At 42.7% G+C, this 12,963-nt stretch overlaps 1 protein-coding gene across 1 annotated transcript in view; it reads left to right on the top strand.

Moving 5' to 3' along the window:
- Window positions 1-12,963, top strand: part of LOC146194785 (fatty acid synthase-like) — a 103,841-nt gene that overhangs the window by 74,475 nt on the left and 16,403 nt on the right. The window contains exons 15-20 of the mRNA XM_084596124.1: window positions 1,435-2,641; window positions 2,984-3,138; window positions 3,720-3,927; window positions 5,744-6,072; window positions 7,937-8,053; window positions 10,214-10,569. Of these exons, the coding sequence (XP_084452250.1) occupies window positions 1,435-2,641; window positions 2,984-3,138; window positions 3,720-3,927; window positions 5,744-6,072; window positions 7,937-8,053; window positions 10,214-10,569 (2,372 nt within the window). The remainder of the gene's footprint in view (window positions 1-1,434; window positions 2,642-2,983; window positions 3,139-3,719; window positions 3,928-5,743; window positions 6,073-7,936; window positions 8,054-10,213; window positions 10,570-12,963) is intronic.

The following is a 12,963-nucleotide window of genomic DNA, read 5'->3' as shown; positions in this document are numbered from 1 at the left end:
CCGATTCAAGGTATTCGCCATTTCGGCCTGCTCCCAATTCCCGCTAGGATCCCTGTACGGTTACTGCGTAGACCAAACTGGCAATTAAAAAGGAGCAATTGTATAGTACAATCTCTCTTGTGAAAGCGCATTTTGCTACTACACTAGAGCTTCATTATTAGTTGCCATAACGAGATGCTGGAAAGAACACTGATAAGTATACTTAGCCGAAATAAACAATACAGAGTAGAGAACAGTGCAAGACGAGGTTCGTTTTGAGATGAATCAGTACAACCTGCTCAGTGGTCAACGTTGTTGGCTTGGTAGTATCTTTTTATATTATTTGGTTCCATGAAAAGTTAATCGTGAGCGAAACGCCGTCATGCTATTTAGGGGTTTGTTTTGGCTGCTTCGAGCAGGTTAGGCAGTAAAATATGACATGTAGTATATTGCACGCACGACGTCGAAGTGCAGGGCTTCACACGCGCACGACTAGCCAGTACGGGGCCTTTCAGGAAAACACCATCTGGTATCTTAGCATTTGAAATGTCGCAGCCGATTTTTGCTTAGACTTTCGAGCTGGCGAAGAATTTTGCTATTTCCAGATTGAGGCGAAACTGTGTAGCGTTCGTGTACTATGTGATGTCTGCGCACGCTAAATAAAAACAATCCCATTTGTCCTATTGTTCGGAGCCCTGTAGTATAGCGTCTCTCATACCTTGAGAAGCTTTGGAAACCCCACAAAGCGAACTAATTTCACCGTTCTGTGCCTCAGCAGCTCGTCAGTGTCGATAGATTCGTGACAAAATGCATTCGCCTAATATTCAATAATCAATGCCCTGTTGCAAAGAGGCTTATATTGAAAAAGGCGAGAAGCCGCCCAGAAAGGAAGAAATATTTCTGATGATTGAAGAATAGATTCTGGAAACAGCGCGCCCGGAGAGCTAATTTGCGGCATATTATCTCTCGAGCATTCCTCACTTCTCTGCGATCAGTTGTTTATTTATTATATTGCGACAAGCATTGTTTGATTAAACATTGATCTAGAAAGCAAAACAAAACATCACAAAATTAGCGCGCAGTGATGAAATTGTGATAACCTCCATATGTTTGAACATTATTATTTATGCACACTGAGGAGGTCCTAAATTTTGTTGCTATAATTCTGGCGCCAATAATTTTTTTTTATTATTCTAACCTTCAAATACGCAGCACACATAGAAGGTGAAACTATATAACTTCATTGTGTAATTTTGATCAACCCATCTTATGCTAAAAGAGGGAATAGAATAAATAGGGCAGCCGGTATTTATGGGAACTCGTCAAAGGGTTATGTTTCTTATTCTCTGCGAGGGTAGACTACTGCCCTTAGCCGTTCATTACAACGACTAGGACCTATGGCAGCTCACGATCACCATGCTGAACATTTCACTGTGTTCAATCTTTTGTTTGCAGGAATAGATGCTGCCTACGAGGAAGGCCCCATGAAATGCCAGGCTGGAGGCATTGTTATGGATGGCATCAAGCTCGGCGTCGCCCCAAGACGCCCCCCAGAGCAAAATGTTTCCCTCAACGAGTACAAATTTGTGCCGTACACTGATCAAGAATCTACCAAGAGCGAAAGGGAAGCCAGCATTCGAGAGTATATAGAGGTTTGCAATAGTGTGGCGCGTCAACTGCCTGTACTGAGTAGCAAGGATAAGGAAGGAATACTGCTAGAATTGAATGCTACCTGCGAGCCTTCCGACGATGTGGTCCTTCGTTATCATGATACTGAAGCCGAAAACCAAGGACTCTTGACTGTACTAACCACTGTTCAAAACGAGGCCAATATTTTTTCCCTAGAACACACCATTCAATCAGCGATATCCTCCTACAAACACGATCTGCAAAAGGACCGTCTAAATACAGCACTATTTGACGAAGACCCTCTCAGGCACCTCCTCGACATTGTGGTCGAGAATACGAGCATAAAAAAGCTCCATGTGGTGGAAGTGGCAATCTCGGGAAGTGGCTGTCTTGTGGCGCCTACAGTATGCAATTTTCTTCCTCTATCAAACGTACTGCTCGACGTAGACTACACAGTAGCCCACACATCTTCTGAAAGCTTCGACACAAAGCAAGTTCCAGAAGGGGTCAGAGTAATCAGCTTTGCATCTAAGAGTCAGGTAAAAGCAGCTGACTTGGTCATTATATGGGTGCCGACGACTGACGAAGAATCCTTTCAGCCTGTCTTCCAAGAAGTATCGACCATATGTAAGAGCCAGGGATTTGTACTCGTAGCCCATCGTACGCGCCTGGCTCCGGCTGAAATGCTTTTGTCAGCCGTGGGAAACGTTAAATTCTCAGTTCACAGTGTAGAAGAAATGGAGTCTGCATTCCGGTTGGATGGCTTCAGCCTTGTCGGCCGCAAGTCTAACAATTTGGCGGCCCTTCAGCTCTTGAGAAAAACAGCTCTCTTCGCTGAAGGGGAAAACAAAGAAATAATTACGGTAAGCAACGAGAAGCATGACTGGATAGAGACTCTCAAACATAAGGCCCGTGGATCTGAAAACAAGCCGATCGAAGAAAAGATCTGGCTTGTCGCCGAAGATAGGTGCACCAGTGGCGTGGTTGGACTGACAAATTGCTTGCGCCGAGAAGTAGAAGAGAATCGCATAAGGTACGCACTCAAACTGGTTGCCCTGCCCGGCTAGAAAATATAGTTAATATTTTTATGTTAGTGCATATAAATCTTGCGTGCAATTGATTATAGGGCGTTATATATATTTTTTTTTTGCAGTGTGCTAAAATGAGCAAAAGAATAAGCCGGTGGTACAGTGTGGGGCTCTGCACGAGAATAACATACTGCCTATGTGCCTCATTTTTGGTGCTGTTACGCCATATAAAGAAGTGCCATTAGAATTGCATTGCAATACAAACTGTCAAGAAAATAGGAACCTAATTTATAAATGCGCCCTATGTACATAATATTCTCTTCCTTGTTCTGACTGGAACATTTCAGATGCATGTTCGATGCGAGCCTGAACCAAGCAGAAGAACAAATAGAATTAAATCCCAGCAATCCCGCCTTAAAAGATTTACTTGCCCTGGATCTCGTCATGAACGTCTACCGTAATGGAGAGTGGGGATCATTTAGGCTTTCTGCAACGCCACTGCGTAAGTACACACGGCGCCCAAATAGAAGGGATACCTATTCATTACTTCAGTATTGCTCTGGATAATTGTTCAAAGGTTTAGCGAAGAATATTTACGATGCTATTTGTCGATTGGTCTCCGTATTCTAAGCAAAAAACAAAACAAAAAGAAGCTGTTGGAAACGGAGGTATTCACGTGGTGAAAAAGTAAAAAGGCATATGTTGCTTGTTCGGAGGTACGCTCAATACACGATAATTGACATAAAGGTGGATAAAAGAGTTTATGAGTGTGGACGTTTTTACCGCCGTCTCGGGAATACAAGCAATTCCAGAAAGAAGGCTATGTCAGCTCGAAATCTATTTTCAGCAAATGCAAGACTTTTTGTTGAGTGAAAGAGAGCGCAATAACAGACGTATAAGCAAGTTTTTTTTAAAGAAACTAAAGCAAGAATGCACTCTTCGCGGTGCCCTATATCAGGTAATCTTCAAGCGGCGGGGAGGCAATGCTGAAGATGTTAGTTAGTTATGACATACATGTTGCTAAAGTTCCGGATGCAGCAACATTATCGTCTTTATTTTCGTTTCTCTGTCCTAACCATACAGGTGGTGTGCAAAAGACATCAACGGAATTCGCCTTCCTTAGCTTCAGAACTCAAGGCGGCCTGTCCTGCATGCAGTGGCAAGAGTCTCCCCTGGTCTACGAGGCCACCGACGACCGCATGAACATATGCAGCGTGCACTATGCACCAATCATTTCTACTGACCTCACGCCCGAGGTAACAAATCGGCCATCTGATACATGGCGTGGTAAGTATACGTGGTGCAGAGAAATAATGATTTTCTGCACTTCATCGCAGCACAATGGCTTTGCGGCAGATCAGACATGTAGTGGGAAAAAGGGCACTATAATACCAAGTAGAGTGGAAAATTGTTGAGCATTGAAGTATAGTATCTAAGTGTTTCAAAGACGACCTCACGTGAAAGACCTCACGCACGCACAGAGGTACGCGCACACGCACACGTACCCACACAACATACACAAAACAAATAGCTTTTTGGTCAACCAAAAACAAAACATACATCCCCATTACGGTCACTTGTGGCGAGATTTTGCGGCATCAGCGAGAACACAACTAGCTATAAATAACATTCTTTGACACAGCGATAAAACAAAACACCGGTAGTCGACACCGGCAAAATATATCTCGGTTTGGGGCTTTATTGAAAACTTGGCTTCCATAGAATGGATACAACAGTGCATCCTATCTAGCGCAGTGCCACAGTTTGTACCCTATGCATACTGTGCAAATTAATATCATTAAACAACCACAAAATCAATAAAGCAACGGTAGGCAAGATATAATATTTCAAGGAATACAATCAAATGAACAATTGGAGAATAAAAGTGTCTAGCTAAAATTGATTATACGTGGCTATAAGACGGCAGCTAATAATTATGGGAGTCTGGCAACTTATTGACTGCTGGAGAATGTTTCGTGTTTTTTTATATTCCACATTCACTTACTGATCAATTCCGAGTTCCTTATGGCCAACACATGTAACTTCGTAGATGCGGCAAGCGTCTTTACTGGCACCATAAGGCAGAATAGTGTTTACAAATCTACTGCTTAACAATCGAAGCCTAAATAGGCTTCTGACACCTGAGTAATTTTTTTAGCGAATTGTGTCCGCTTAAGGTGATGATGGTGGTGGTTTGTGAGGTTTAACATCCCAAAGCGACGCTAACTATGAGAGACGCTTAAGGTGATGAGCATGCTAAATGAATACAATTTCTAATATTGTGAACTTATCTGAAAGGCTTGACGCCGTTGAAAAGGCCTCATAAATCCTCTTCGATCACGCTAAAAAACTCTGGCTTAAACGTGAATTACACCTTTGCAAGTGCATGCTGTCTTGGGGTACTTCGCACATTTAATGTAAGCTCTGGCACTAATAGTCGTATGTTCTAGTGAAGGCGCGTGCCTTATTTCATGTCTAAAAATGTTGCCATATTCATGTTCCTATAAGCATTCAGCCTGGGTATTCTATTTTACATAAGCTGCAAAGCAGTAGTGTTTATTAACGCCAGCGTGTACAGTTGATTATCGCTGGGGATGTCTTAAAATATGAAAAAAAAAAGACTTTGGAGACATTATTACTGCAACCGAGACATAGGTCCTTGCGTGATTTTGTATATAAATGTTGTAGTAGCTGCACTTGCTAATCATAGCAATGAACAATATTTTAATTTTATCTAGCGCACCTATACTGCTGCCTGCGTTGATTGGTCGTAACGTGTGTTAATGCCTCACATGACATTTCCTACATTGTGATTGGAAGAAATGGGGACAAGGGGTGATTGAGTGCATACTATGTCGCTACCTCAAATTGCAGTGTTAGTAAACAAAGGAAAACCTATTGTGCGGCGCTACTATTTAGATCTGTTAGAGAGACCTAATATGTGATAAGACATGGGCGCATGCTTGTTTTTTATTCAGCAAATTTTATGTAGCCACATAAGAGTAAATATATAAATGTTGCATGTTCTCTATGCGCTTTCGTCAGCATCCAACACGTATATGCAGAACATTTGAGAACACGTTTCCAATGTGACACTCCTGTTTTAGTCAAGCTACTTTTGAAAACGTTCTAGGACTCCGGGAGTTTTCCGGTCGGGACTGCCACGGGCGCCGTGTGATGGGATTAGTGACCACAGAGACCGTGGCTACTAAAGTGGCCGTCAACACCGGACTTGTCTGGGAAGTGACAGACACTTGGAGCCTCGCAGAAGGAGCCACAGTACCCCTGGCGTACGTGACTGCCTACTACGCGCTGCTAGTGCGAGGCCACATGCGAGCGGGAGAGTCACTACTTGTTCACTTGGGCAGCGGTGCTGTTGGACAGGCAGCAATCTCAGTTGCTCTCTTTATGGGATGCACAGTGTTCACTACTGTCGGTGAGTTGCACTCGCTCTCCAGAGGTGCCCTTAGGGCACGCACGCTTTCGAAATAAAGGCATAAAATCGAAATGAAGCTGGATTTCCCGTGACCAATAGAGGGGAGAACGTTTCAATGGAATAGTCGCACCTCAGCGTTTACGGGATTGCAGTGCACTCTTCCAGATGGAGAAGTGATAAACGACAGTTAATCATAAAATTAATTTCAGTGTCCAAAGTGTCCTGAGCCCAATACATTTAGACAAAAAGAATACCTACAGATATTCGTGCTGTCTCTCTTGGTAAATCTTTGATGTGCCGCATAAATCAGTTCTCAGCTCCCCCTTAAAGAGGTTCATTGTGGTAACTCTATACCAGTCTAACGGCTAAGACCAAAAAGAACAATGAAATAAATAGGCGAAAATTCTGCAGCAATGCTAATTGAGTTCTAGCGTAGCGCTTTTAAGCAAGACATCAGAAAATATACGTATTGGTTAGTGCCATACGTCTAGACTCACAGCGTATTATACGTCTTATATCGGATATGCAGCAGGAGTTGCATCAACTGGCACAAAGTTTGAAACCCATTCCTGTCAAATGTTCACGAAAATATATAAAATACTGGAAGCCATCGCAATATAAACTATCTGTAGCTATGGCTATCAATGCCATTGAGAACATTTCCTGAAATACAACTGATGGCTTTTCAACTAAGAGAAATCGATTTGCTTGAAGGTTTTACGTCAGAAATTGTGCCCTAACATATAGAGTGGTAATATTAGTCATAGGAAACAGTCATATTTCACCGACTTCAATCAGTACAATGGTTTATGTTCTGAACTAGGCCTCACTTCGAAATTGGCACTACTTAGAGCAGTGACGTTCTATCCAGCAAACTAAATGTTGTATTCTAAAGCCAAAGCCGATTTATATTGACGAGTTTTCATCTGCAAATTTCTCAGAGCTTACTTAACGTTTTTAAGGTGGTAAAGAACTGCTTGAAATGACCCTTAGAGTTCATCTAAAGCAAAAGAACTAATGTGCCAAACTTTAAGCACTGAGTGCGGCTTTCTCTCTTCCTGTAAAACTCCGTTCTTGTCAGCTGTAAAAAGTAGTCAAGCGAGCTGAGTATAACATATACACAAACACATTGAATTTACTTTGGGCCCGTCTATCCACGTTGCGCCCACTGAGAAACTCTGGTAAGATGATACATTCTTTTTTCATCACCAATTAAAAATATACAGAGTTGTAATCTTATATATGGAAAACAAGATAGTCTATAAAATACAATTCTCTTCCCTCAATATGAGCAGAGAAGGCAACAGCAATGGAGCTCGTTCCTTCATTCCATTCTCTCAGTGATAGCTAATTAAATGAAATGTCGCAATCTTCACAATCGCAACTTTATCAACATGGTGTTTATTCCGTACGCGAAACTCAAGCGTGCCCCCTCCCCCTCATGCGATTCTATATTCTCCTGTTTCTTTTACATTCAGCTGCGGTCAGATAAAACAGTTCCTCTTAACGCTAATTGGAGGTCGATAACACTGCAACGCATTGGACGATAACACCAACGACAAAGCGATAAAAGTTGGAACCGACACTCTTTTGTGCTTCAGACGGCATTCTTAGCGCAAACAAATACACACGCACGCGCTAAGAATGCCGTCTGAAGCTGAAAACCATCTGGCCCGTCTACAAGTTCTTGTAAACTCTTTCGTGACATGATTTGTCCATGGAGGTCGCTGGCATTTTCTGCGCGCCACCCTTAATACGTGTTGTGACGTGAAATAACTACATTTAAGGCGATGTGTCGATAGACTTCCTCAGCTCACTGCTGGAATGTGGTTTGTCATTTTTGCTTTGTCGTTTTTCTATTCAGAATCCCAAGAAGAGCGGGAATTCCTGACACGCCGCTTTCCAATACTAGAAGGACACATTGGAAGCTCACGAGACCTTTCCTTCGAGCAGCTAGTGTTCCTTGGAACAAAAGGAAAAGGTAAAACTACTTTCAGGTATAAGGCACAAGGTGCAGTAAAAGAAGGAATAGAATATTTATGTTCTTGTGTGATACCATTTTAATGCGAGATCCATTAGGGCCTCGTGTCGCAGAAAAGCCGGTGTCGCGTTGTGGATTTAACGCGAAAATCAGAAGAAATCAAAGAAGCAATAAATGTATTGTGGAAACCGGCACAGTGAAACACGGCTCCTACGCAGTGCGAGTCGAGCATGCCACCACAGAACCGCATTGCTTGTCCCCGAATAAAGGTGGACTTCATGTATGCATTTTCTTATGACTGTCAGCTGATGTTTAGGTGCGTCATTAGAAATAAACTAATCACGGATGTAATATTTGAGCGAATAGCAAGGAACGTTTCCGCTTTGCTTACCAGCAATGCGGCGCTCTCTGCAAAATTCCTCCTATCCTACGGCGCGGCCGCAACAGATGACTCGAACCGCCGCCCGTTTCAAAGATTTATACATACATCCAATGTCTAGAACCATTTGTGTTTTAAGAACAGCGGAGAGAAAACAGACTACTGACTTTAGGCGGGAAGAAATAATGAACAGCGGTTGTCTCATTGGTATTTGAAATCAAGACCGGAGTGAAATTTCACCCTTCACTAAATACACAATGGAGTGGTGTAACATCAGACCTTTAGCGTTGTGAGGCTGAAGGGCATGGGAAGGCGGAGCGAGAAGAGGCTGATAACGCTATCTCGTTGAACTCTTAAAGGCGAATCTTAAGCGTTCTTGAATTTTTGTTTTCAAGATGCAATTTAGGCAATCAATGTCATTATAAGCGAAAAACTTCCCGCCCAGTTAGCTGAAAAGCCAGATCCGGCTAGCGGCGTCAACCCACAAAACATCGGTGCAAAGATCAGGCAGGTAGGGCTAAGCGAAAGCATTGTAAAAACTTTGTTGGATGCACTTAGGTCTCTTTAAAGTGCCGAAAAACAAAAGCCCTTTCTGAGACTATTTTCACTCATTCGGCGCTTTTTCTTCATTCGCTTCTTTTCATATTTATTTTTCTTCTTGATTCTTTTTCTGTTTTTCTGGTCTTTTTCCAAGTGTGGGTGTTTTTCCCCAATTTTGACGTTCTCATTATCATACTCAGGCGGACTATTCTCACTGCAGGCCGACGGCCTCTCCCATTTCCTCCAATTAACCTGGTCTTGCGCTAGCTGCATCCACTCGACCCCTGCGAAGGTCTTAAATTCATCCACAGACCTAATTTTCAGCCCCCAGCGGCTAGGCCTTCCTTCCATTAGAATCAAATTTGTTACTCTTAGCGACCATTGGTTATCCGCTTTTCACAGTGCATGTCTTGCCCATGCTCTTTTCTTTGCCTTGATATCAACTAGAATATAAGTAACTTGTCGGTAATAACCGCAGATTTAGACCATGAAAGGGAAATAGGAGAAAAAGATTGGGATAGACCGCACATGGCAAGTATTCTCAAAACTATGATAACAAATTTGAACTTTACGAAATCACTGGTTCCCCACTGAAAAGTTTAAAATTATTGCGCGAACCCTGCATCCAGCTGAAAGGTACTTAGTTATTTCGGCCTCTATCGTGTACAAAGGCGACCGTCGCACTATAATCTGCTTGTCTTTCAGTCGATTTTCCAGAACAAAAGCACACCAGAAAAACACAGGCACCTATTGCGTCATAGAGTAAAGTAGATATTAAGTGTCTGCCTAGTTGTGTTTCTATTGAAACGTGTAAAACGTTTTATTGAAATCCTATCAACTTGTACGCTCGGGGATATTGAGAGCGATATAGCTTCAGCTGGCTACGGAGCACAAATCCCTCCTCTGCTTATTTTAGGCACCGTATATTGTTTGTGACCACCTAATTGTTTTCATTAATGCATATAAGGCTGAAATCAAGCACTGTTTTGTCTGCCCTCACTTCTTCTAATATAACACGAGACACGTTACGGCGTTCCTAAGCGTGTCTACCTGAACACCACTAGGCGAATCGTGGCTTTGTTTATGAAAAATGAGCTTTCTTTCTGAAATACAGAATATTATCTATGGCGCTTTACTTTTATAAATTCAACTATACAGCCGTCTCGCAGTTTCTCACTGTTTTTTAATATTATCTCATTTTGTTCTCATTTTCGCATTTTACGGATTCATATACGCATCAGGAGTGGACCTCATGCTCAACACATTACCTCAAGACAAAATGCAAGGCAGCGTACGTTGTCTGGCAGCACGTGGCCGCTTCCTCGAGATCGGGAAGGCGAACTCGTCCGAAGATACATTTCTGGATATATCCATGCACACTAAGAGCATTTGCTTCCAGAACATCATGTTGAAAGACTTGCTAGAAGACAGCCCCTTGGCAAAGGAAGAAAGGCAGCAGGTAGTGGCACTTGTACGAGAGGGTATTGATTCTGGTGCTGTGAGACCGCTGGACAGCATTGTATTCTCGTTGGACAACGCCGACAAAGCGTTCCAACTTGCAGCCTCTGGAAACAACACTGGTGCAGTTATTCTCGAGGTAAGCGCTCACTTATGCAAACTAAACTAGCGTAATTGCAAATCCAAGATTCTGAAGTTCAACAATATATCCTAGCAACCTTTCGGTATTTATATATGTAGGTTGGTTTCACGGTCGCAGAGAGAATGGTACAAGGGCATCTGTCCACTTTGTGTACAGTGCTCCGACGACTCTTTCTGTCGTCTTGCAGAATTCTACAAAATGTTTTTTTTTTTTTTAATATCTGCTCCGGAATGCGTGCTGAACGTGCTGTAGTCTGCACGGAATGGTCTCATAGGGTAAAAAGAAAAGCTGCAGACTACAAAACCTCTGCGCTTTAGGTTTTTTATAAAAGTTCTTTCCTGCTTCCCTGCCTTCAATCATACCTATTTATCTTCTTTCCTGCAATATGCGGTTGTTTTGAATTCAGAATTGACACATTTGGCCTTGCAATGCAGCGCATTTTGAACAACACGCTCTACATTCACTGAACAGTTCTGCAAGTGGTAACAGCATAGAGTCTATTCCCCCCCCCCCCCCCCATGATGTTCATGTTCACACTAAGCTTCGTTAATAAAAAAATTAGAGGGTCTCTGAGGTGTCCTCTAAGAGGAGATCGGCGAAAGTCTAGTTATTGAAAGCATAATTCACAGTCGTGAGAAGCCGTGCTTAGTCATTGTAGTCTTGACCACTCATAGCTAAGCATATTTACTTATTTCCATCAGTGGCGGCCATTTGAAGTCGTCGTTTGACCTACTGGTCGTTTCGTAGTCATGACGAGTCATCCCTAGAAACTGTAGTCCTTACCACTCATAGCTAAACATTCTTTACTCATTTGCAATCAATTGCGGTCATTACAAGTCGTCGTTTGACATATTGGTCCTTCTGTAGTCATTGACTGTCATGAGGAGTCGTGCCTAGTCAGTTTTATTCATTTACATTCATTCTAAGTCGTTTGACAGATTCGTCGTTTCGTAGTCATGATGGGTAGTGCATAGTAATTGTAGTCATTACCACTCACCGCTAAGCTTTTTTACTCCCTACCAATCAACAGCGGTGAATAAGTTGTAGTATGATATATCTGGGATTACAAGTCATTTTAGTCATTTTTAATCATCATTGTTAGTCATTAGCATTAGTTGATTAACTCTATCGATGTCACTTATAAGTTTTATTTGTTACTCATCACCATCAATCGTCTTCATTCTCAATCTCCCTCCTCACACGTCCGATAATTGCAAGTATCACATCAGTGCACAGATACGACGCACAGATCACGCGCACAACTCGAGCGCACAGAATTTCGCTCCTTGAGCCTAGAAATGCTATCGCCTTAAACAGAGTTACTGCCTGGACTACCGGCGCATTCGTGTCCATCACTGTGCTCTAAATACGTTGATCACCGGTAGTTTTGTGGGCATTCAGCGTAAGCTTCCTAAGGATGATGATATTAACGATCTCTGCAAATGGCTGGATGCATTGCTGTGCCTGGTTAACAGCGCAGCCATATGGGGGAGACGTTGTTGTCTTGGTTGGGCCATGTTTTTTGTCCTTCATGTACGCATAAAAATGCGCTAAACTACCTACTTGTTCCTCAGTGTGTCAATTTTCAGCTTTAACAACTGTATCGCAAAATTTAGGAAAACGACTCTTCACTATCTGCTCTGTTTCGGTTTCCTGCATTTATACCTATCAACTGCGATTCCTCACTGCAGGAGTGAAGTGTGGCTGCAATAGACGGAAACTAATAACTGCATGCACATAGTGCCACCGAAATTTGTCAATTCTGAAATTAACAGAAATTTAGCTGATTATTTCTCTCCAAGACCTGCACCAGAAACTCTCTTATTGGCTTATATCTGCTTCACATATACCTTGCGCCCAGTACTTGCAGTGTTTCACGAACACTGTGGAATTTAGCCTCACAGTTGGTAGTGGCTTTTAAAAGCTTTGGCTTCTAATCTCACATACGAAGAAGCGCAAGCTTCGCGTTAAGATTAGATTTCAAGTGCCTCCATCGTCTCCTTTACATTCCACGAATACGTTCGCACTTTTTGTTGTAAATAAGCATTGGATCGATTTATAGGAAATGCTAGGAGCAATGTCTTACCCACGTCCTCCGTCGAAACGTAAACCAGGTAAAACCGCTGTGACCTGCGGAGTAAAAGTCTAAAGAAAGAAGTGTCGCTGTGAAGGGCTGCTGAGCAATTTCGACCACCTGTGAATCTTTACCGTGCACTGATATCTCGGCGGACACGGGCGCCTCTTCTTTTCGCCTTCACCGAAGCAGCCGTGGGCGATCGAGTTCAATCTCGGGTATTCCGGTAGAGTTGTCGAGAGTCAGCTCTCAAGCCACTGCCGCGGAGCAATACGTTCTTTTTAAGTTGATTGCTGGGGAATGAAGACGCAGTATGC

Source organism: Amblyomma maculatum, chromosome 3, assembly GCF_055883805.1.
Source record: "Amblyomma maculatum isolate TAMU_Amacu chromosome 3, ASM5588380v1, whole genome shotgun sequence".
Lineage (NCBI taxonomy): Eukaryota > Metazoa > Arthropoda > Arachnida > Ixodida > Ixodidae > Amblyomma > Amblyomma maculatum.
This window is presented reverse-complemented; position numbering and strand designations above follow the sequence as displayed.